The sequence below is a fragment of the Phacochoerus africanus genome, chromosome 9, assembly GCF_016906955.1.
Source record: "Phacochoerus africanus isolate WHEZ1 chromosome 9, ROS_Pafr_v1, whole genome shotgun sequence".
Taxonomy (NCBI): Eukaryota; Metazoa; Chordata; class Mammalia; order Artiodactyla; family Suidae; genus Phacochoerus; species Phacochoerus africanus.
The window spans coordinates 43,441,884-43,468,038 of NC_062552.1; the positions used below are offsets into that span (position 1 = coordinate 43,441,884).

The 26,155-nt window shown below is 36.0% G+C and overlaps 1 protein-coding gene across 2 annotated transcripts in view; it reads left to right on the plus strand.

Annotated features, from left to right (window-relative positions):
- CD2AP (CD2 associated protein) overlaps positions 1-26,155 on the plus strand; it is a 113,343-nt gene that overhangs the window by 23,906 nt on the left and 63,282 nt on the right. For both annotated transcript variants that reach the window (XM_047795340.1, XM_047795339.1), the window contains exons 2-3: positions 10,464-10,624; positions 24,307-24,460. In XM_047795340.1, coding sequence (XP_047651296.1) covers positions 10,464-10,624; positions 24,307-24,460 — 315 coding nt within the window. The remainder of the gene's footprint in view (positions 1-10,463; positions 10,625-24,306; positions 24,461-26,155) is intronic.

Consider the following 26,155-nt stretch of genomic DNA (forward strand, 5'->3'; position numbering starts at 1 on the left):
GCATCATGCAACTCTTTCAGTGGTAATTACTTCTTATTTTAATGGAACCATATTGGTGTGGTTGTATAAGATGTCAGTGAGAGGAAGCATGCTATAATCTTATAATTAAATCTCAGACTTTTATTGAGTTCATTTGCTGGTGCTGTGATTTCTTTCTTATGTCCTCCGCCACCTCCTCCCTCCCCATGTGAGGCAGAAAGGCAAGAGGGGACTGGAATCAGAGAAATGTCCTTATTGAAACGTTTCCACAGGTAGGATTGGGACCTAGTGAAGTCCTTTTTCTGGAGAGTAGGTCTTTGTTTTGGTTCCTGGTTATTTCACAAGATTACTTTTCCTTCCTCTTTGCCAGAACCACGAGGAGATCTTTATTACTTCTTCACTGTGAGAACCTGGTGGGGTTCCTGGAAGTAAACCCCACAAAACTATGGGGGCTTCTCTGAGACTGTGGTCCCCAGAAGTTTTCTATTGCATACTCAGCCTCCAGCAGTTCATACTCAGCCTCCAGTAGTTCATCAAAATTGCTATTTAAGTTTTTGTGACTTTTCACTCCCAAAATGGTATGTCTAAGTCTGAAGCCCTGGTGTGTATGAATGTGACATTGTTTGGAAATAGAGTCTTTGCAGATGTAGTTAAGGATCCTAAGATGGTAGCCTGTATTTAGGATTGGCCATAACTAGTACTGATTTCCTTATTAAAAGTATGGAGAAGGAGATTTGAGACAGAGACACAGAAGGGGAAGGTCATGTGCCAATGGAGACAGAGATTGTAATTATCAAGCCAAGGAATGCCAGAGATTGCCAGCGCCCCTAGAAGCCAAGATAGGGGCAATTCTTGGAACAATTCTTTGTCAGTCTTCAGAAAGATACAGTCTTTTTGCTTTTTGGGGCAGCACCCTTTTTTTTTGAGCTATGAAAGTTCCCAAGCTAGGGGTCAAATTGGAGCTGCAGCTGCTGGCCACAGCCACGGCCACAGCCACAGCTACAGCCATGGCAGTGCAGGGTCTGAGCTGCTTCTGTGATCTACACCACAGCTCATGGCAATGCTGGATCTTTAACCCACCGAGTGAGGCCAGGGATTGAACCCACATCCTCATGGATACTAGTCAGGTTCATAACCCCTTGAGCTGCAAGCGGGAACTTAGATCCAATCTTGATGATGCTTTGATTTGGTACTTTGGCCACCAGAGCTTTAACCGTGAGAGAATACAAAGTTTTATTGTTTTAAGTCACGTGGTTCATGATAGTTTGTTTTGAAAGCCCTGGGAAACTAATACAGTTTTCCTACCAGTTTATGACTCCAGTAGTTTCTGCTTGAGATGATGAAGTAAATCTTAGCTGTGACTCTAGGAGTATGTCTCTCTCTTCGTATCTTGAGGTGGTGGTTTGCCCTGTGTCCTCAGTTCTCTAATGGGTCTAGAGTTTCTAAATAAAAGTTTCTAAGTAAACTTTTAAAAGATTTACTATGATTTTCAGCTTATTTAACTTTATTCTTACTGTAAGAGTGGGAGCGACACAACTTCCAAGCTTCTTCCATGTTGGAGCTGAAACTGCAAGTTAGGTTTTTGTTTTTTGTTTGGCATTTTTATTATTATTATTTTAGAGAGTACCACTGTGTTTTTAACTTTTAACAATCTAATGTTAATTGCCACCTTTATTCCTCTGTACTTGCAAGGATCTTAGAATACTTTAATTCCTGATTTATAAGGTCGCTGTTATTTTAATCCTCTTGTGTTTTGTTTCCTCCTCCTCCCCTTCCTCCTCCTTTTTCTTCTAACATCCGTCACCATACATAATTAAAAATTTTTTCTCGTGATGAGAACTTTTAAAAGATTTACTCTCTTAGCTTTGAAATGGGCAATATAGTTTTATTGAGTAGTCACCATGCTGTACATTATTATGTCCTCAGGATTTATTTATTTTATAATCACAAGTTTTGATTTGCATTTCCCTGATGATTAGTGATGTTGAGTTATTTTTCATGCATCTGTTGACTATCTGGCTTCTTTGGAAAAATGTTTATTCTGATTCTCTGTCCATTTTTTATCAGATATGTGATTTGCAAATATTTTCTCCTATTCTGTAGGTTGTCTTTTCACTTTGTTGATGAGTTCCTTTCTGTGCAGAAGCTTTTAGTTTGATGTGGTTCCACTTGTTTATTTTTGCCTTTGTTGCCTTTGCTTTTTGATGTTAAAAAAAAAAAAATCCTCCCTAAGACCTGCCTTTGTTTTCTTTCAGGAGTTTTATCTTTCAGATTTAAGTCTTTAATACAGTTTGAGTTAATTTTTCTCATTATTTTACTCAATGTTTATATACATATATATTTATCACTCTTTTGCATTTCTTTACTTTCTGTATCTCTTTCTGGATATTGGATGTTTTCCCTTTTCTTTGCTCTGTTTAGAGAACACCGTCAGAGTTTCTTCTAGTGTGGCAAACTCCATTTTTGCTTGTCTTTATTTTTTCTTTTGTTTTGAAGGATATTTTCTCTGATATAGACTTCATGGTTTGCACTTAATTTCTTTCCACATTTTGAAGATACTAATCTGCTGCATTCTGGCTTCCATTGTTACTGCTGGAAGAGTTTTGTTGAATTTGAAGTCTTAAAGAGTTTAATTTGCTTTCCACATACCAATTTTCAATGAAAAAATGAGTTATCAAAATATGGAGGGTGCATTCTTGAAATCATGGTAGTTGTATGGCAGACTCTTGAATTGAATGAGACTTTAATTAACCACTTTTAACTTTTCTGTAAAGATTATTGTTACACACCGACGTCAGTGTCTGTAGTAACTTATTTTAACCCAATTGGTATATGTTTATTGTCAGAAAATTCTAAGGTACGGGTTACTGTTTATAAGAATGCCCTCATTTCTGACACCAACTACAGATTTTAAGGGTTCCCACAACTGCCCTCATGTTCAACAGTTTTCTAGAACTCACAGAACTCATTGAAAGCTGTTATACTCTTGGCTATGGTTGATTATAGTAAAAGGATACAGATTAAAGTTGGCCAAGGGAAGAGGCCGAGTCCAGGAAGTTTCCAGGCATGATGTCATCTTTTCTCCCTGAAGTCATGGACATCATTAACTCCTCCTGGGAATCATGAGTGACAATATATAGAGTATTGTCAACCAGGGAAATTAACCTGTCTTGATGTCCAGAATTTTATTGAGAAAATACAGTTGACTGCCCATGTGACTGACTTTAGCCCTTCCAGAAGTAGAATAGATGCTGCATGGTCTGAAAGCCCCAACATAATGCCATTGTTTATTTGGAGAAGTCCTCAGATAAACAACGGTCTAGAGTTTCTAAATAAACAGAAACACTTCTTCTAGGTACAATCACTATGGACAACAGTGTGGAGGTACCTTAGAAAACTATACATGGAACTACCATATGACTCAGCAATCCCACTCTTGGGCATATATCTGGACAAAACTTTCTTGAAAAAGACACATGTACCCACATGTTCATTGCAGCACTATTCACAATAGCCAAGACATGGAAACAACCTAAATGTCCACCAATGGATTGGATTAAGATGTGGTGTACACACACACACACAGGAATACTACCTAACCATAAAAAAGGACAAAATAATGCCATTTGCAGCAACATGGATGGAACTAGAGACTCTCATACTAAGTGAAATAAGTCAGAAAGAGATAGGAAAATACCATAGGATATCACTTATATCTGGAATCTAATATGCAGCACAAACGAACCTTTCCACAGAAAAGAAAATCGTGGACATGGAGAACAAACTTGTGGTTGCCAAGGGGGAGGGGGAGGGAGTGGGATGGATTGGGAATTTGGGGTTAATAGATGACACCTATTGCTGTGGAATGAATAAGCAGTGAGATCCCGCTGTATAGCACTGGAAACTGTCTAGTAGCTTAATGATGGAGCATGATAATGTGAGAAAAAAAGAATATATACTTGTATGTGTAACTGGGTCACCATGCTGTAGAGTAGAAAATTGACAGAACACTGTAAACCAGCTATAATGGAAAAAATAAAAATCATTATAAATGAAAAACAAAAACACTCCTAGAGATCACTGTGAGGTCAAGACCTGACCTCTTGTTTGGGTAATATTAATTCTTCACTAAAGATGAAATAAAGGGAGAATAATAAACAACATCTCAGATCTCATTAGGCATCCATTAACATTTTGGAATGTAACTCTATATTTTTCTATGCATATTTTTCTTTCTTCCCTTTGTACAAAAGTCTGATGTTACTGTACCTATGTTTTATAACCTTTCTTATTTAACATTATATTACAAATCTAACTGTGAATGTTTAAAAGGGCAAGAATTTAACCTTATTTACCATATAGTGTTTTCTTTAGGAGAAATAAATTATCTTAGACTCAGTAAACCTCTTAATTGTAACACATAGAATCATGAGTTATAAACATTTTGCCATGATGTTGGACAAGCCGCTTTCATATATGGTGCTTTAAAAAATTAAATCTTATCAAAGTAATACCTGCGTACAATATAAAAATACAAAAGTATTAAAAGACAAGGAAAAACAGTATTTCCCTGACCCACTGTTCTCTGTTGTTTTTCTTATTCTCTCATTCTCCAACTTTGAACTCTCTAGTCTTTCAGTTTTAATTTTTTTGGCTTTTCTCTTTCTAAATAATAAGTTTCTATAGCTTTTTTATTTGATACTTTCATTTTTTAACTTTTTGATATGATACGTAAGGATTTAGCTTACTTATTATAATCTCACATCTGTTTTCCATTTATCCCAATATAGTGATATTTCTCTCTGGGATACCTTTCTAAATTCTGAGCATATATTTAAACCATTATTTCTTTTTTCAGCAACTAACACAATATTTTTGGACTTATTAGCACTTTGCATGATGAAGATGTTAATAACTCTAACCTTGTCTTTGTCAACCTCCCCAGTTTTGTCTTTATAATATAATGCAAAGGGTTTGTTAATATTTGTATTTTGGCCTGTAACCATAATTTAGTCTTGTGTTTTGTTATAGGTAGATATTCAACATTAAAAATAATACCTAGTTTCTACCTTATTATGACCATGTAAATGCTTTTTTACTGTGCAGCCAAGTATGTATGATAATTATATTTTCAGTATTCTATAGTTCTTTGCCTTTTCAGGAGTTTCTATTCATCTTTACTTTTTCATTTCCTTATGTAGCTTTATTGTCTCTTTGAGTTCCAGATTCTTAAAGATAGTATAAAACTTCAGTCTGTATCTCACTTCTCTTTGCCCCCAAATACCTCCTAAAACTATCTGTCTGTCCAGTTCAATTTAGACTATTTGTTCCTTAGATTTGTTGCACAAGTGCTATCTTAAGCACTTTTCCTTCTAAGATTGGCTCCACTGTTTCTTGAATTTCATGTCCTCTTCTGTTGTGGTTCATATATTTATTTTGCTGGATGATATGATGTAATTTCATATTTGGGAATTAATTTCCATTGTTTTTAATTTTCATTGCCCTTGTCTGTGTGAAACTGTTATACCCTAAACTTGTCTATTGATTTGGCTGAGTATGGGGTTCATTTTCCTTCAGTGCTTAAGTGGCTTAGTGTTTTTATTTTTCTTCTTCTGGAATCTAGTGTTGCTTGTGAGAAGTCTTCTGCTTCATTCTTTTGTAGATGAACTCTCTCTCTCTTTTTTTTTTTTCCCCCCTTTTCAGCCACACCTGCAGCATGGAAATTCCCAGGCCAGGGGCTGAAACTGAGCTGCAGCTTCGACCTGTGCCACAGCTGGCGCAGTGCCACTGCTCTGGGCCAGAAATCAAACCTATACCTCAGAGTGACTTGAGCCATTGCAGATGCAGTGCCAGATCCATAATCTGCTGTGCCATGGTGACAACTCCTTGATGAACTCTTTATTTCCTCTCAGAGAGCTTTCTAGGATATGTTTATCTTTGTTGTGAATTTTCACCATTAGATGTGAGTACTGACTTTTTGTTTGTTCATTGTACCAGACTCTCTCAAACCTCTTTCTCTTTGAAGGTTTGTTTCATTTAGCTTTGAAATATTTTCTGTATTATTTCATTGTCTAGTCTCTGTTTTTGTTTGTTTGTTTTGTTTTTCACTTAAACTGTTAATTGGATATTAGATTATCTGGATTGATTGTTTCTTATCTTTGCTTTCATATTTTCTTTATGTCTCTTTCCTTTACCTTTTTTTGGTAAAATTTTCTTGGGTTTGTCTCCATTTCTTCAAAAAAAGAAAAAAAAAAAAGACATATTGGAAGACACAAATTTCCAAATACTTTCTCTTTTCTCACTTCTTTTTTCATAGCATTCTGTACTGATTTTATGTACTTTATTGTGTCCATGATGATGAAAATCTGTACATGTAAATCTTTTAAAATTTTGGCTTTATTTTATTTTATTTTTTAAAATGTTTTTGTCTCTTTAGGGCCAAATCCATGGCCTATGGAAGTTCCCAGGCTAAGGGTGGAATAGGAGCCATAGCCGCCAGCCCTACGCCACAGCCATAGCAATGTGGGATCCAAGCCACATCTGCAACCAACACCACAGCTCACACAATGCTGGATCCTTAACCCACTGAGTAAGTCCAGGGATCGAACCTATGTCCTCATGGATACTAGTCAGATTTGTTTCTGTTGAGCCATGGCAAGAATTCTCCAAAATTTTAAACATTAATTGTAGAAACATTTGGAGTACAAAGAGAAAAGAAACACATGGACTTGGAGAACAGACTTGCAGTATCCAAGGAGGAGTGGGATGGAGTGGGATGGACTGAGAATCTGGGGTTAATAGATGCAAACTTTTGTATTTGGTGTGGATAAGCAATGAGATCCTACTATATAGCAATGGGAACTATATCTAGTCACTTGTGATGGAGAGTGATGGAGGATAATGTGAGAAAAAGAATATATGTGTGTGTGTGTGACTGGGTCACTTTGCTGTATAGCAGGTAATTGACAGAACACTGTAGACCAACTATAATAGAAAAATACAAAGAATTTTTTCCTGACTGATATCTTTTTCCTTAATATTTTAGTATTTTCTACACAGCAGAATTGTCTGGTACTTAATGACAGTTCAGCTATAAAAATTTAAGAAATTAGTATTTATATATGTATAGACGCATGGTTTTTTACTTTATTCAGTAATAAGTGGGGTATATTCTGTTACTGTTACTATTTATTCTAATGCTCACACTGTCCTGATTTGGCCAGTAGGAGCTTTTTTGATATCACTTCTCTGTGTCCTTTGGCATCTCCTAATCTTTCTTTGAGAACTTCCTTGCTTTCTGGCACAACAGTGTGTTCCAGGCTTATCTTGTACTTTTCCTTCCTTAGCCCTGGAAATGCCAATCTTCCCAAGGATTCCTGGTTCCTTTCAGTAGAAAGCGGTATTTAAAAGATCTCAGCATTTAGATTTGCTCATTGCCGTGGGGTGTTGTGATTTCAGGCCCTTTCAGTGGACAGAGCTGTGTGTGTGTGTGTGGTGTGGTATGGTATGTGTGTGTTTTATATACATGTGAATGTTTATGTGTTGAAAACCGTGAGTTCATGATGATACTTCTCATTCCCTTTTAATGTCACAGGATTGCATGAAGCCTTTTCCTTTATGTTTCTAACTCCCTTTTGTAGAGAAACTTGGCTTCCATTGCCCTTAATATATTTACTTATTTGATCAATTCCCTTGGATGTAACCAATCTTCCACTGCTATTGTCACCCCCCACCGTTTTCTGAATAGCCTCTTCTCCTGGGTGGACTGGTCCTCATTGGGTTGCCTCCATCCACCCACATCTCTGCATGGAAATCTGCCACTACCCCCGAACACCATTTGGCCTCTGATATTCCTTACTAAGCCCTTCGGCTTGGATGCCTGCTCCACCATGATTGGGTTCTGGCACAACATGTCCTATTACCTCTGCATGAATGCGTTCCTCACATTGCCTTAGTGTTCTGATGCACTGCACTAGGGAAGCTCCGTAGGTGGTTCACCCTTCTCTGGCTCTGGTACTTTCACTACTGCCTCCACCCCAGCCCTTATTTACTCTTTTTGGTCCCTGTCTTCTCACACTAGACTTCTTCCCACCTAGGTCTCTCTCCCCTGACTGTCTCACCTAATGACTTTAGGACTGAATTGTTCTGGAAGGGAAGAGGTGGGTGTATGTTTCATCCAGGAGTAATTTTTCAGTTTATCGTAGTCTTTCATGATTAACTATCACCTGCTATTCATGTTTATGAATAAACAATTAGAAAAAGCTGCTTGGGAACTCTGTTTATGTGGGTTGGACTTAAATTTTATTTTAGAATTAGTAGATTGAGAGCTGCCCATTGTTCTTGAGACCTAAATTCTGTAAATCAGTAGCCATTTTTCTAAGAAACCATCACTCATTCTTCGTAGCTATACTGGTTCCCCCAAACTGTTTGTTTTGGGTGTGTTTCCAAGATTAACGCTTTAGTTTTTTGCCTTTGAAGACGAATATCTGCTTATATAGCATTATTATCTCAGAACTGTTGTGTTTGATAATGGGTGTCAGCTCTTCCATGTAGATACTAATTTCCCTATTTTCAGTTCTGTGTTTCCCATGAACCTGCCTTTTCTGAATTTCTAGCCTTTCTGAGGTTCTGCAGAGCAGTTTGACATCTCAGTTATAGTTTCTTTAAGTTCTCTGGGCTGCTTCTTAGCTTTTTCAAGTATGGATCCATTTTCACAAATTTAAAAAATTTCTTCCTAGTTCCTTTCTCAGGTTGGGATATTTTCAGCTGCAAATACAAATCTCATCTAGAATTTACTTAAAAGCTATGAAAAAACTTTTTCTGCAACAAGGAATCAAGAGTTCTGGGGTTGGTTAACTTAGCAGTTTGATGAATCTAGCAAGATCCAGGCCATTTTCTTCTAATCATAGCTGTTGTTTTTCTTGTCTCAAGTAATTGTAGCAGTTTTGGCCATTACATTCTCACTGAAGAACATCCAGAGTCTGCAGGAAGACATTCCTTCTCTTTTTTTTTGTTTTTGTTTATCAGGTCAAATAAAACCTTCCCACAACCCCAGCTTACATTGTATTGGTCAGAATCCATCTGTCACACGTGTAGTTGAAAACCAGTCTCTGTGTGTGGGGAGGGGGGAGAGCGAGCGAGCGAGAGAGCGAGGGAATGAGAATGGAATTGCTATAAGTTCACTCTCTTTGGACCTTTGGCTCTTTGACCAGCAGCATTAGGTATCCTGGGACCTACTCAGTCAGTCTGTGTTTATACCAAATTCCCCAAGTAAACAAGATGAGTTCTGCAAGTCAGCAAGATGACTTGATTGCACGTTAGTATTTGACAATTTGTGAAGTACTAGGATAGTTAAGATTTAACCCCCTGGGACTGAGAGAAGGTATTTTATTTTGTGAAAATACAGGGTCTCAAAATACCTTGAACAAAATCAAGGTTCAATGAGAAAGGAAGGAGGAAGAGTCATTGTGGGAATGATTGTCTGTTCAGCAGCCAACAATGTCTGCCCATACTCCCTTTCCTTTTTGAGGGGTTGTAGGTTGTGTGTGTGTTCTTTTTTTCTTTTCGCCCTTATAGGAGGAAGAAAAGATGAATGGAGATATGGCCAGTCTGCCATCTTGAATAGGAAATCTGTACTGCTTTTTTTCTCTCATTGAGTCCTATAAAATAGTAGTAGTATGTGTGTATATGATGTCCTGTGCTTAAAGGAGATGAAATAGATCTTTATAGGTCTTCATTTCAGGGCGTATTCATTCTCTATTTGGTGAAAAATATTGCCACAAACTTAGAGCAGTCTGGGCATGGCTGAGTCCTCTGCAAGGTGCAGTCTGCAATCAGGGTGTTGATTAGGGCTGGGCTTTCAACTGCAGAAGGATTTGCTTCCAAGCTCAAGTGGTTGTTGGCATCGTTCAGCTCCCTGTGGCCTCTTGGACTGAGGGCCTCAGTTTTTCTCTGGCCCTTTCAGCCAGGGACGACCTAGTTGCTTGCATGTGGCCCTCTCCATAGGCCAGCGCAGAACAAAGCAGCTTGCATCTTCAGTGCGAACAAGTGACAGAGTTACCTAGCAAGATGGACATTGTAATCTTATGTCATCACATACAAACTGTCATCTTATATTCTGTTGGTTAGAAGTCATGTCCATATTTAAGGAGGAGAGAGAATTACACAAGGACGTAAATATCAAGAGATGGGGCTTATGGGAACCACCTTAGAGTCTGTCACAAAAGATATTGCAGCTGACTAGAATAACCGACCAAGTGAATTATACAGTGTGTTGAGGTTTCTACTTAAAACTGGTACTATGCATATACTCAGGCAATTAAGAAATTTGCTGATGTAGCCAAATATTTAAAACTGGGGTAAGCTTTGATGATATCTTTGTAATATTAATTACTATTGCTAAACAGGTTCCCTGGCTTTAAGTTAATATGGTTAATAGTATTTCATGAATTAAATTTTAGATGTTTCTTTTTAATTTTTTTTAGTTGACTATATTGTGGAGTATGACTATGATGCTATACATGATGATGAATTAACTATTCGAGTTGGGGAAATCATCAGGAACGTGAGAAAACTACAGGAGGAAGGATGGCTAGAAGGAGAACTAAATGGGAGAAGAGGAATGTTTCCTGATAATTTTGTTAAGGTAAGTATTCTCCATTAGATTCCTAGCTGTTGCTTCATAGGATTTATTCTCAAAAATACATAATAATAATAAATTTGTATATGCACATTTTGGGGGGGTCTTTCTTTTTTTTTTAGACCGTACTGGCGGCATATGAAGGTTCCCGGGCTAGAAGTTGAATTGGAGCTGTAGCCACTGGCCTACACCACAGCCACAGCAACGTGGGATCCAAGCCACATCTGGAACCTAACCACAGCTCATGGTAGCACCAGATCTTTAACCCACTGAGTGAAGCTGGGGATCAAACCTGTATCCTCATGGATACTAGTCAGATTTGTTTCTGCTGCACTGTGATAGGAACTCCTATATAAATGTATTTTTAAAACTAAAATGTTTTAGATAAATTTTTCTCTGCAGAATTAAAAAACTAGATTCCCAAATACTGCTGTGATGTAATCAATGCCATTGTTTTTGATGTCCCGTTGGATAATAAAACTGTGAGTGTGTGTTGTATATGTGTGTGTATCTGACTACCTGTCTATCTGTCGTTTGGGCAGCACTTTGTAATTTACAGAGTTTTGCTGTGTACATTCTTATTTAAGCCTACAAAAAGTCTTGTGAAGTAGGGCAGATGTTAGCCCCATTTTAAATTGGGTGACATGTAAACTGCAAGTTTATTCAGTGTTGGATAGCTAATAAGACAGACTCTGAACTCAAATTTGAGGTAGTTGCCTCTTTACTCAAGTCTTACTGTATTTTTTTTTTTTTTTGTCTTTATGTCTTTTTAGGGCCGCACCTACGGCATATGGAGGTTCCCAGGCTAGGGGTGTAATCGGAGCTATAGCCACCGGCCTATGCCACAACAACTCGGGATCCAAGCCGTGTCTGCGACCTACACCACAGCTCACGGCAACACCGGATCATTAATCCACTGAGCGAGGCCAGGGATCGAACTGAAACCTCCTGATTCCTAGTTGGATTCGTTAACTACTGAGCCATGACAGGAAATCCAAGTCTTACTATATCTTGTTGCTATTCCAGCACCTTTGAGAATCTTAGATTCTTATTTTTAAGTTTCAGCATTGCAGCAGTATCTTTCAAAGTAACAGATACTCTTCAACTATCACCAAATATTCCTTTTTTAGTAAATGTTCTGGTCACTTCTGCTATAAAACAATCAAAATTCTTACATTGATTACAAACTAATGGTGTTCTCAGTAGTTTAGAGGAGGAAAAAAAAGGAAAGAATACCCGTATATTTATACTTCATTATAATTGTCTTCATTTATAATTTTCTATGTTAGTCTTCTTACACTCAGGCACGTGCCTCTTCTCATTAATTGTGATTATCAGTTGTTTTGGGAAGGGTAGAGTGTATTTCTTATTCATTTGTCCAACTTGCAGAGTAGTTGTTAGAATATCTGCACAATATAGATGTTTAGGAAATATTCCTTCAATAAATGTATGTTTATTTCAGTTGTGGTTTTTAGAGTATGAGTACGTAACTTTACTCTCTCAATCGGTTTCAGAGAAGATGAACTAACTACGTTTTATCTAATTACATTTTACCTCTTGAAATAACAGAAGAGCTGTCGTAGGGAATTGAACTCTTGTTTTCATTTTTTGTTTTATAAATTATCATCTTTCCTGTAGTCTAAAGTGGAGTGTAATGCAGATGCCATTGAAGTTGGCGTGGAGTAACTGCGTTTAAACACAGTCAAGTTCACTTCTGCTTTTGCTGGTGGAATGATGTAGGACAAATCACATAATTTCTCTTCCCTTTAAAATGGGCTGTTGTTGTGTGTATAATAAGACATGTCTTTGGCTTCTCTCTTTCTCTCTCTCTTTTTTTCTTTTAAGAAAAGTGTTTTTCAGGGAAAATATTTTGAAGTAATAGTACACTGGTTTAAAAAAATAAGTTAAAAAGTTAAGTAAGAAGTATTTATATAGTTCTCTTAATTGTGTGCTGATATGAAGTCCCAGTAGTGGAGATGACTTACGGAATTCTATTTTAAAAATATTTTACTTTCCTGTTTCTGTACAGCTAATACTAGAACTTGAGTGTTAAATGTAGTGCCTGCTATTGAGGGAAGCTTAATCTGGAATTAAAATTAACCACAGGGTAGATTAGAGTTGGAGACATCGATATGAACTCATGTCTAGTTTAAAATATATACAGATCTATACACGAATGATATTATATGTGTGTGTTGCTTTGGTTAGTACACACACATATATATTTCTCAATTCTTTCACTTAGGACCTCAAAGCAGTGACACACCACTAATAATGAGTATACCTAGTACCCAGCTCTTGGTTTCAAAATATCATTCATCAATAAAAGGAAGCAGGGCTCTTAGGAGAAGTGGCTGATTCTATGGCTGGAACAAGGGAAACAGAGGCTGAGCCTAGAGCAGCTAGTAGTGCCAAAAGTAAGGAAGAGCTCAAAAAAAACAAAATGTTGGCCCATGTCAAGGCACCATAGGAGCCAACCTGGAAGAGCTCCCAATATCCAGAGCTGGAACAGTTTAAACAACAAAATAATCTAGTACTTGAAAAACAAATATACATGAGTCTGAATCAATAAATGATATAAATAGATTGTTAAATAAATAAGTAAACAGAAGAAGAAAACTTAAAGGATTATTCCAAGTAATATTTGTAGATACTCTCCCACCCTGAAGTATCCTTCAGGTGTGGGTTGGACTAAATAATAGATGGAAGAGAAAAATAGTAATTTTACAATGGAGAAACTTGGCAAATACTACCGTAACCAAGTGATCAAAGCTAACATCATCAGTGGTAAATTACGTTGATATCGTGTATCCCCTTTACCTTGTGGTATTTATTCTTCCCCCATAATTCTGGTCCATTTGTGAGAACAATCATCAGACTAACCCAAATTAAGAAACACTCTATAAAATATGTGACCAGTCGGTACTTTTCAAAAATTTCAAGGTCATAAAACACAAGGAAGGATGAAGAAACTAACATTGAGCAGAGGGGACTAAGGAGAGGTATAGTGACCGCCTTGTGGTATCCTGGGTTGGACTCTGAAACAAAGAAAGGATATTGCTGGAAAAACTGATGTAATCTATGTAAAGTCGGTAGTTTAGTTGATAGTAATGGTTCTATAGTAGGGTTTATCACTTCAAGTGTATATTAGAAAGTTCAAGAGAAAGTTGTCATTTCACTGTCTACTTGAAAATAAGTTTTTCAGTGTGACATTAATACAGTATTTTGTAAATGTGAGACTATGATTTAGATGTTGGAACAAGGCTTCCTATAGAAAACTCATGTTCCTGTTACCGTTTGGGACAGCTGTACTGAAGAGCAGTATTCAAATTGGGCTGCAAGATGGATAGGAAGGTCGTATCATTTTTGCAGCCTATTATGAAAAACTTTATGGACACTAAATTTTTTGGTGACTAACCTGTCTATTTCAGTGTCCCTTCGTAATACTAGCACATCTTTATATAATTTAGAAAATATTTTACAAAGACTGTAGAACAAGGATCCATGAACTCAATGTATAGAATGTTATTTTGTTGATTTGCTTCAGAGTGTTGCTTTATAATAAGGAGAAAGAACATTACAGATAAAATTGAGTTCTTTCAAGTAACATAAGATTTCCACATGCATACATATTATAGTCACTTCTGCTAAGGTATGTTTTACAATGCTCATAAGTGATTGAAAAATAGAGGAACGATGTCAGGACAGTGAGGAAGTTGTATTTGTATAATTTTCTAGATAAGACAAGCTAGATAAAGAGTATAGTGTTTTAATTTCAGCAGGAAAGGGATGGGATAGACTCTCAGTTTGGCTGCTGCATAGAGAAGAATTCTTTTGGCTCTTAAGACTTTAAAAAAATTTTTTTTTATTTTTTATTTTTATTTTTTGCTTTTTTGTCTTTTTAGGGCCACAACCCGCGGCATATGGAGGTTCCCAGGCTAGGGGTCTAATCAGAGCTACAGATAATGGCCTATACCATAGCCACGCCAGATATGAGCCGCCTCTGCAACCTACCTACACCACAGCTCACGGCAATGCCGGATCCTTAACCCACTGAGCAAGGCCAGGGATCGAACCCACAACCTCATGTTTCCTGGTCAGATCCGTTTCTGCTGTGCCACAGCGGGAACTCCCTTAACATTTTTTTTTTTTAATTGATCATCTGTACCTGGATATTTTCTTCAAAGTTGCACAGTCATAACATGATAGAGCTCTTCACTCCTGGTGCTTTCTTCTACTTCTATGTGCATCATCTTAGTATCCAGAAGCCAACATTTTTACCTCATTGTTTTTATGCATTTTTAATGACTTGTGAGGAATCCATTCGTCGTGGCTCCTTGGGTAGTCTTAAGTTATTGCTCATCATCTGAGGTTCTGATTATTGTTATATATTTATTTTCATTTTTAGTGGTCAGTTTCCAAAGTTGCATAGGTTTAGAGTGTTCTGTTTCAAATCCTACTTTTTGCACAGTCATTGGTATTTTTAATATTTGATTTAGAAGCTTTCACATAATCAGTGATATTTTAGCATGTGATCCCCCCCCCCACCCCTTTACCTCAGGTGTTTAGGAATAGACGTATAGTGCATATATAGTAGAAATTCCTTTAGCACTAGTTAATTTTTTAAATAGTCATAGAGTATTCTATTCTATGTATTTGCCATGTTTTATGAATATTTACTATTAAAAAACAGCACTGCAGTAAACACCCTTTTGTAGGATATGTGCATAGCTGAGAATTTGCTGCATCCTTGTGTATGGATATTTAACTGTACTAGATATTGTCAGGTTTCTCACTAAGTCTGCCAATTTAAACTAATACCAGTAGTATAAAGTATCTTTCATGTTCTCATTAATATTTGATACCATCAAATTTTGTTTCTTCTTTTATATCTGTGTAAATTGTGCTTAACGTGAGAAATAGGGAAAAGTTTATTCCATCTCTCCGCAAGGTAATTGAGATGGTAATGCATTTTAATAGAGATCATAATGCACTTTTTTCTTTTTTAACAGTCTAAAAACTCACCATTTTGAAGAGTTTCTCTTTTTAGAAGTGTTGTAGGAATAGCTATTTTTTTCTTAATGTGGTTATAATGCTAATGTTCAGAAAAATGTAATATTAGTTGCCTTTAATACAAGACTAGATTAGCGTCAGTAAAAAGGTAATAAGCATGGTTGATCCCCTTTATTTTCTTATAAGTTACGGCTTGCTTCTAAAGATGAAGATAACCAGGAAAGTAGCTAACAGTGCAGTTGACTAGTTACAGGCACTTAAGAGATGTTAGTGGACTGTGTTCACTGATGTGAGTCATACCTGGTGGAGTGCATAGTGCGATCACCTGAGTGAGTCAGAAGAGATGAGGGAGGAGAATGGGAAGAGGCACATTTGATAGTTTTACAGTTACTGAATGGAGCACAGTGAGTTATGGAGAAAGCAGATAAATATCAGTGAGATAAAATGTCAAAAAAGGTTAAAAGAAATATTTTTATTAGTTGTACTTGAAGAGTATTGTAGGACAGTATTTTGGGGCGGGGGGGATGCTAATGCTCCAGCTTTAAAGCAGCTTTTCTGTGAGCTTTATTCTATCCTGGAGGAGCTACACGTTGTTATATGATCTGTTATTCATATCAGTGTTTTTACTTTAGTGCTTTAAAATATAAGTGGGTGTGTTCACAGAAGATGTCTCAGGTGCTAGTATGTGAATTACTGTCCCTTAAATTTTAAAATTTAAAGTGGAATTTTGCTTTCTTTTGAAGAGTTCTCAGAGTCGATAGAGTGTTTTTAGACTTTTTGATGCAATAGGGAACAAAGAAACAAAAATTATTCACACCGAAGAGGAAAGTGAATTAAAATCATTAGCTTGTTTTTGCTTTGTTTTGACCTAAATTTATAGCAAAACTTTTCTTGTTTAGAAAATATTTTAAATCATTGCATCTGCTTTTTTCTTAAATATTAGGAAGTTTAATGAATTATCTTGCATTAAAAGTATTTGTTTTCTTTTTTTTTCAGCTTTTAAGGGCCACACCTGCGCATATGGAGGTTCCCAGGCTAGGGGTCTAATTGGAGCTACAGCTGCCGTCCTACACCACAGCCACAGCAACACCAGATCCGAGCCGCGTCTGCGACCTACACCACAGGTCATGGCAATGCCGGATCCTTAACCCACTGAGCAAGGCCAGGGATTGAACCTGCAACCTCATGGTTCCTAGTTGGATTTGTTTCCTTTGCGCCACAATGGGAACTCCTATTTTCATTTTATTTCTGGATTTCATAGGTTCAATGACTAAGTAGACATTAGGTCTTTAAATTTATTTAATCTTTTTAAAAGCTGCTTTTAAAGAAAAGTGGCAAAGGGGAATAAGATGATTACTTTGGGAGGGTCTCTGATTTTTTTTTTTTTTTAATATCACATTCTGATTTAGTTTTAGAAATCTCACTCCACTATTTCTGTAGGAAGAAATGAAACAGTTTGATTTTATGTGACTTTTTAAAAAAATCCTTTATGAAAACTCTTAGTTTGCTTATTACATAAAGCTCAGTGATGTTTTCAAGTTTTAGGTGATGTTTTGGTGACTGATAGTATGGTTCAGGAAGTTAGCTCTGTATCAGAAGAATGTTTGGTATTTGATTTACTTTCATTATTGGGAAATACATTAGAGAAGAAACAACTCTTGTTGATATCTGAATACTAATTGGAAGATAATTTCACTTATTGGGGATTTCAACAGTAACAGTATATGAAATGTCAACATTGTGTATAGTTATTTATGATACATCATAGTACATTTTTTTATTATGGACTGTCAAACATTAACTACACTTTACACACTGATTAAAAGCAATTCATCCTAAGGTCTGGGCTATTTTTGATAATATATTGAATCCCATGTAAACTGTATTGACAGAGTTAGAGAACTAGTTCAGTACAGGTAATGATAGAAAAGACATTGTGCTCCCACAAAGACCTTTCTTTAATGCCCTGGAACAATTTGTGGGCACAACACTTTTTTTTTTTTTTGTCTTTTTGCTATTTCTTGGGCCGCTCCCGCGGCATATGGAGGTTCCCAGGCTAGGGGTCGAATCGGAGCTGTGGCCACTGGCCTGTGCCAGAGCCACAGCAACACAGGATCCGAGCCGCGTCTGCAACCTACACCACAGCTCATGGCAATGCCGGATCGTTAACCCACTGAGCAAGCGCAGGGATCGAACCCGCAACCTCATGGTTCCTAGTCGGATTCGTTAACCACTGCGCCACGATGGGAACTCCTCTATAGGGAATATTTTAAACTGATTATTTGTACCCCCTCCTCTCTTTACATCCTGCTTTTCACACTGTAAATTTAAATTCAAGACATTGTTATAGAAATCACGTTAATGTTTATCTGGGACTTACCTGGAAAGTTAAATTCTAGTTTTTGCCCTCAAAGAGTTAATAAATTTGTTTCTGCTAAGGTATTTGAAGCTGTAGAAATAAACTGAACCAGGAAAGCTTGAGTGTGAGAACCTAGACTTCTGACATAATCTCCTGGTTTTGCTTTTTGGATCACTACTCATTGCCTGCTTGTCAGTGTCATCTGTGACCTCAAGGAGGTCCAGCAGCTTTGAGAGAAGGGTCTCCACGTAGGACTGATATCTTTTGAGTCACAGATAGGCTAACCCTATTTCCCTGCAGTTCTTAACCTAAAACTCTTTCATCCTAGGGCTGAGAGCTCAAATAACATTTTTGATTTAGCAAAACTAGTATGAAAAGTATGACAACATAAACTATTGGGGCATTTTTCAGTCCATTTCGAGTGTGGTATGTCTGAAATAATATGGGTAAGAAGAGGTCTTTATTTAGTGTTTTTCCCACTCTACTTCACTTGGCTTTCACTAACATTCTTGTGACAGAAAAAGGAAAGGAGTGGGATGCCATTGACAATGAATGTGCACAGCTCCCTCCACCCCTTTTCCTACTTTTGCTTTTTCCAAATTGGGGAGCGGCTATTGAAATAGGGAGGCCCTTTGTTAAACTGAGAGATGGCAGTTATGTGGAGAAAAACATATTGGGGAGAGAATATGTTGAGAAACTTTCAAAATATCCCTGGTATGTTATATCTGTCATTGTTTTCCTGGATGATTTTGATATGTTGGCCCTCAGAAGGCACATGTTGATTTCTTATGGAGATTTTCTCCTTTGGACATTTTTCTTTAGACTTAAGGTGTTTTGTTTTGTATTGTGATATAATCTCATCATAGTAAAAAAAAAAAATCTAATGACTCAGGGTAGTTCCTTTTAGACTATACCTTTTATACTGTCGCTTATATTCCAGAAAACAAAGTGAAAACTTTGGGAATGAGGTAAACCACTTTATGTCAGAAAACTAATCTTTCAGTTGTGGGTCTAATATTGACTTAGTTAATGCTAGAACAGTGGATGTGTATTAAACAAACACTAAATCCTGCTTATTTTTCTTAGTCTTTAGTAATGTCATTCTTCCATATCTTCTGATTTATCTGTTAGTTTTATATAACACTTTTAGAAATCCTGAATGTTAAATTAAAAATAACTTAGTCCCGTCCTTCTTCATGGTTTTGCTTTCCAAAGCTTCAGTTACGGAAGCTTGGTCAACTATGGTCTGAAAATATTAAACAGAAAGTTCCAGAAATAATCATTTCATAAGTTTTAAATTGTGTGCTCTCTTGCCTAGGACATGACTCATCCCATTGTCCAGCGTATTCTACCCATTAGTCACTTAGTCCTCTTGGTTATCAGATTGACTATCATTATGTTGCAGTGCTTGTGTTAAGTAACCCTTATTTTACTTATTAATGGTCCCCAAATGAAAAAAGTAGTGATGCCGGCAATTCAGATATGCCAGCAGAAGTTGTGAAGTGCTTCCTATAAGTGAAGAGGTAAAAGCTATTTTAATAAGGGAAAAAAATCATATGCTGAGGTTGCTAAGATCTACAGTAAGAATGACTCTTTTACCTATGATATTGTGAAGAAAGAAAAAAAAAATTCACACTAGTTGTGCTGTCTCACCTCAGACTGGAAAAGTTTTGGCCATTTTAGTGTGTGAAAAGTGCTTAGTTAAGGTGGAAAAGGGATTGTATTTATAAGATACTTTGAGAGAGACCACATTCACTTAACTTTTATTAGAGTATATTATTATAATTGTTCTATTTTATTATCAGTTGTTGTTAATCTCTTACTGTGCCTAATTTATAAATTTTATCATAGGTATGTATATATAGGAAAAAACATAGTGTATATAAGGCTTAGTACTGTCTGCAGTTGCAGGCACCTACTAGGGGTCTTGGGATAAAGAGGGACTCCACATTCCTCAGATTTTAATTAGCAGAAGCAGAACTGTAACTGTTCAGGGATTTGGTAATTAAGTTATCTGTCTCTTTCATTTGAGGAGTAAAAAGAAGCTCTTGCTATCTAGTCTGGTTTTTATTTTTCTTTGTGACCTTTGATTCTATGATGTAGAAGTTAATTGCTTTCTGTTTTCAGATCATGGTCATGCCCTAACCATGAGCAGATAACCAAATTGTAAAACAGATATATTTCACCATGAAGGAGTGGTTTGTGGATTGTTTTGATTAACCTTTTAAGTTACTATTTTTGGTTAGTGTAATCAGGATTAAGTATCTTTGATTACCTTTGTGATGAAAAGTAACCATTTTCTCTAACCTTTTTAAAAATTTTTAGATTTTAATTTTTTCTATTATAGTTGATTTATAATGTTCTGTCAATTCTTCTGTACAGCAAAGTGACCCAGTCATATGTATACGTATATACATTCTTTTTCTCAATTTATCCTCCATCATCAGAACTTTGCATCACAAGTTCTCCAACCTTTTTAAAGCTATCCCTCACTTGTTTATATTTCTCATCTTTCCCTTTAAATTTGTTACTTCCTACCTTTTATCTTTGAAACCAAACAGATCAGTATGGTACAGGCTATCTGGAGATTATTATTATTGTATTTTTTTCTTGGATAGTTTTGTTTTGACATCACCTGTTGTGTGGGAGGCTTCCCTCTGTTTGTAGAATGAGATTCAGTTTTTCTGAGTTTGCTGTGTCAGTACGTGATTCTCTCAAGTGAGGACTCTTCTTTTACTGGGTCTCTTGGAATCATTTTCAGAGTCAGGAAAGGAAGTGAAATTTGTAGACAAGAGATGCTGCAGTGTTGCTATGTACTTTACTGACTTATTGGGTAAAAAGAAGTAAAGGGCAGAGGAAGTAAAGGGAAGAAACACTGGAAGCCTTACCAGCACTTCCTAGGTCCTCAATAAAAGTGCTTTTGGAGATGCACTGGAAGCCTTACCAGCACTTCCTAGGTCCTCAATAAAAGTGCTTTTGGAGATGATAGCCAGAGAGTAATTTAGGCGTAGTATGTATCCAAGAACTAGGAAAGAGAGGAGGTTGGTGAGAGAGAAAGAGAAGAGGGAGGGAGAGAGAGAAGAGAGGGAGGGTGTGTGTGTATCTGATCATAGTAGATTGTAGTAGGAAGGAGTGGAGCCTAAAGCAGACTTTACCATATTTTAATTTTGCTTGGAGCTTGAAGTCACTTGATAGCTTTTGGTAACGTCTTAGTTGGCACTACCTATTTGGAAGACTCTAAATCTGAGTTTTCTCTGTTCATTGTAGACTGTATATGTTTTTATTTTGCTTTCCCTCCCCCCTTTTGTCCTCAGATTTATTATAGCTAGTATTTATGGATTTGATTATGTCTCAGCTAATATTGAAGGTCCTCAAAATGTTTCTAGATCTTGAGCAATATGTTATAAATTCACTTTTTTAGAAGAGAAGAATTTAGATATTTAAAATTTTTTAGATATTGTCATTATCTTAATATATCATACTTGTTTTGTGGTTAATTTTTATTAAAAGAAACACAACTGTCTAGTTATTAAGCCAGTGAACAGAACAAAACCAAGATATATACCCAGGTCATCTGTCTCCTCAACCTGTACTAATACATTTGGTCAAATTGGAATTACTTTTCCAGAGGAACAAGATTTGAATGTCAAGCCAAGGTTTTGGTTGCCTATACCAGAGAAAGCAACAGTAGCTTTCAGAGATATGATTATCTTTTTAAAATATAGGTAGCTCATGAGATGTTCAGGAAAATCCAAAATGAATACTCTTTAGTATGTTGAGGTTATTTAACTACCAGTTTTTACATAGATTTCATATTTTTATTTGAAAAATACTTGTGTAGTCTGAAAACTGATGTTTTCATGTTAGTTATGTATTAACAGTAAATTGGAGTATTTTTCCTTAAGTACATTACTAATAAAAATGAAGCAGTCTACAGTGTGAAATATTTTATGTCTTCTATGATTTGTACTTTAATAATTTTTCACCAACTTAACAGTTTTTCCAAAATTAAAAATATTTTTTCTGTGTGCAAAATGATATGCATTATTAAAAAAATAAACAAGGCAGCATTAAACACTTCTGAACAGTATGAAGAATCAGAATAATCTGAAATCCTGCCAGCTAGAGAGTAACAACTAGTTAGCATTGCAGTAGACATTAAACACCTTGAGATGCAGAGTCTTTTAACTTTGTATGTGAAAATTATCTTCTGGTTAGTTTTTTTTTTTTCTTAATGATTCTTTTAATGAACAGAAACTGTTAATTTTAACATCAAATGAGTGAGGCCTAGGAATCCAGTTTCATTCCCTAATCCCTAAGTGTGGAACATTATTTTTTATAATGGACCATGTATTTTAAGATCCAGTTTTTCCTCTCACTTTTTGCCTGTTATAAATCGTTTGTCTGTTTATAGATTCTTTATTTTGTTTCATGTATCAGTATGTCTGTTTTTATGCCAGTACACACTAATTTATAGTATCATGTAACATGTCTTTATATCTTAGTTAAAAAAAAATCCCCTCTTTTTTTTTCATAGAAATGTTTTGACTGTTCTTGGCCTTTTGTTCTTCTGTACAGATTTAGAGCCAGTTTATTGAATTGCTCTCCCAAATCTGTGATATATTTATTCCGTTGCATTGCTTCAATTTTTCGGAAAAATGCTGTCTTTATGATGAGTTTTCAAACACTGTACATCCCATGACTTCCCTTTCCTTTTTTTTTTTAACTAAATCTATATATTTCTTTTTTTTTTTAACTAAATCTATATCTCTTTATTTGAGTGGTCCTTTTTTCCCCCATACTTATTTAAAATTACTCAATGAATTTATTACATTTATAGTTGTATAGTGATCATCACAATCCAGTTTTATAGGATTTCCATCCCACAACCCCAGCACATCCCCCCACCCCCTGAACTGTCTCCTTCGGAAACCTTAAGTTTTCCGAAGTCTGTGAGTCAGTATCTATCTGTTCCGCAAAGAAGTTCATTGTGTCCTTTTTTCAGATTCCGTGTGTCAGTGAAAGCATTTGATGTTGGTATCTCACTGTCTGACTGGTTTTCACTTAGCATGATAATTTCTAGGTTCATCCATGTTGCTAAAAATGCCAGTATTTTGTTCCTTTTAATGGCTGAGTAATATTCCATTGTGTATATATGTACCACATCTTCTTGATCCACTCCTCTGTTGATGGACATTTAGGTTGTTTCCATGTCTTGCCTATTGAAAATAGTGCTGCAATGAACATTGGAGTGCATGTGTCTTTTCAAGTCATGGTTTTCTCTGGATAGATGCCCAGGAGTGGGATTGCTGGATCAAATGGTAGTTCTATTTTTAGTTTTCTGAGGAATCACCATACTGTTTTCCATAGTGGTTGCACCAATTTACAATCCCACCAACAGTGTAGTAGGGTTCCTTTTTCTCCACACCCTCTCTAGTACTTACTGTTTGTAGACTTTTTGACAGTGGCCATTCTGGCTGGTATAAGGTGGTACCTCATAATGGTTTTGATTTGCATTTCTCTAATAATGAGTGATGTTGAACATCTTTTCATGTGTTTTTTAGCCATCTGTATGCATGACTTCCCTTTTATTTGTCTTCTTTGATGTCTTCCAGTAAAACTTTATACTTCTTTTTTTGTGAAAGTTCACCTATCTTCTATTAGTCCTATGACTTAGAACAGGATTTATCAAACTACAATTGATGGGCCAAATCTAAACACTACTTGTTTTTGTAGTGTTCCTGAGCTGAGAATGCTAGCTAAGAATTATATAAATAGTTCAAAAAAAAAAATGAAGAGCAGTGTTTAATGAAACGTGAAAATTATATGAAATTGAAATTTTAATGTCTGTAAATAAAATTTTGTTGGAGCATAACTATGTTCATTCATTTAAGTATATGAGTGCTTTTTGCACCACAGATGGCAGAGTTCATTGTTGCAACAGAGTTTGTATGGCCTGCAAATCCTAAAATATTTTACTATCTGGCTGATTATGGAAAAAGTTTACCCATCCCTGACTTAAATTATTGTCTTATTGTTTATGTATCACAGGGTTTCTTTTTGAGTTAGGGTAGAGGTGGTGGTTCAGCTTCACTTTCTTTCCTTCCATTTCTAGTTCTCATAAGGTTTAAACTCATAAGGAGATGCTGTTACCGGTGTGTTATACTCTTTAATGTGTGTGGACAGGAAAAAAAAGGTTAAAAACTGTTTATTATGTTTTATATAATAATCACTGTTCCCAGTCTTTGTATTTTACACTTGAGGATTTAATAAACTACAACTTAATTTGCCTAATTGCCACTTTCCCTTTTTGTAGGAAATTAAGAGGGAGACAGAATCCAAGGATGAAAATTTGCCTATCAAACGGGAAAGGCAAGGGAATGTTGCAAGTCTTGTACAACGAATAAGCACCTATGGACTTCTAGCTGGAGGAATTCAGCCACATCCACAAACCAAAAACATTAAGAAGAGTATGTAAATATTTTTTCATGTTTATTTAAATCTAAATAGAAGGATGTTTTATACTGTTCATAAGTTATATTAAGAAAAAGATGCTCAACCTTTTGTAACAGACTACAGAAACTTCCTACTTACTCTCATGTTACTTGTTATTGGCCCATGTAAATCTTTAACTATCTTTAGGAATTATAAATTAAGATATGTCTTTTCTTTTATTAGTCTTATAGGCTTTGATGACTTTGCCTAAATTTATTTTAATACCATTTTTTTAATGGGATGGTAAAACATCTTCTCATCCATAAGCAGTATAGATGCAAGCATTTGATAATACATTTTCTTTAGTGGTTAGCCGTATGACCATATACATTCAGTTTTCCAAGGTGTTTGGCCCAGCACACATTTATCTTTGATCATTGTCTTTGTGTTGTGGTCCTTTATGTCTGCTGTTGGTATTAAAATTCCTTGTGTACCAAGGAGTCTACAATAAAGTAATTTTGTTGACATACACTTCACAAATGTTAGACTGTTATTTTTATAGTCTTCTCTTAACTCTACCTGTTACTTTCTATGCTACTGTGTATGAAGTTTGAGGAAACCTCTTTTCTGGGTTATATCACCCTTTGATTATTCTCATAAAATAAAAACAGGTTTTCATAAAAATGAGACATATTTCACAACCAATTAAAGGGTTCTACATGTTCTTTGTTTCCTGGTAAATGCAGTGTATAAACAACAATTAGATATCACCCATACTGTTTTCAGCCTACTGCCTGAATATGGACAGTTCAGTAGTTCTCATTGTCCTGGACTCTAAAATTCTATTTGGAGACTAGGGGGTAGATAACAGAGTGTATTTTCACATCCTAGGCGAACCTCTGTAGAGAATTTCTGTGCACAAGGAGAATTATTAGGCCTATAAAAGGATTATTTATGACCCCTGTCTATTGTAAAATTTATTTACCACTTTCTTTAGCTCTACTTGAGCTATAAAGGGACAAATTTCTTCTTAAGTAGAGGCTAGACAAAGGACTTCAAGGTTATTTTGTCTCCTAACAGGAAAGGACACACTAAATTTTACCTTCCTCAAGAACACTGACTGATCATAATTCTTTTTCTTGTAAGGAGAAACCATTATATAGTTGGTGCCAGGAGGCTTAGGCTTTTTCCTAAGGATCTTCCATAACTTGTTTTTAAGTACATTTACTGCAAAGACTAAATTGGTCATTTGGTGCTAGGTAACATATAAAACAGGATGCAGGTTATTTTTGCTTTCAGATTACTTTTCCAGGCTAATTTTTTTTTAATCAGATTTTTTTGTTGTTGTTACTGTTAGTTTGCATCATATCCTTAATTTACAAAGTAGATCAGTTATTCAAAAGTGGCTCATTATACTGTTAAATAGTAGCGTCTACACTTTTAATCAATACTATTACCATAAAAAAACCCAAATCATTATTATAAAGCTTGATAGTAATAAACACTGCCATGTAATGATTCAATTCAAATCTCTGTGTGCCAAGACAAGTGAATCTGCATGTGTGTTGAATTTTGTCTAAACAGCTAAAAAGGAGAAGCTCACATAGACGCTATGATAAATATCTGGATACTGGAATTGTTAGCTATTTTTCTCTTGTCTCCAAAACCAAAAAGTATTGGCTTTTTTTGGTGACATCTAGCATGAAACCACTGAAACTTTTGCTATTGAT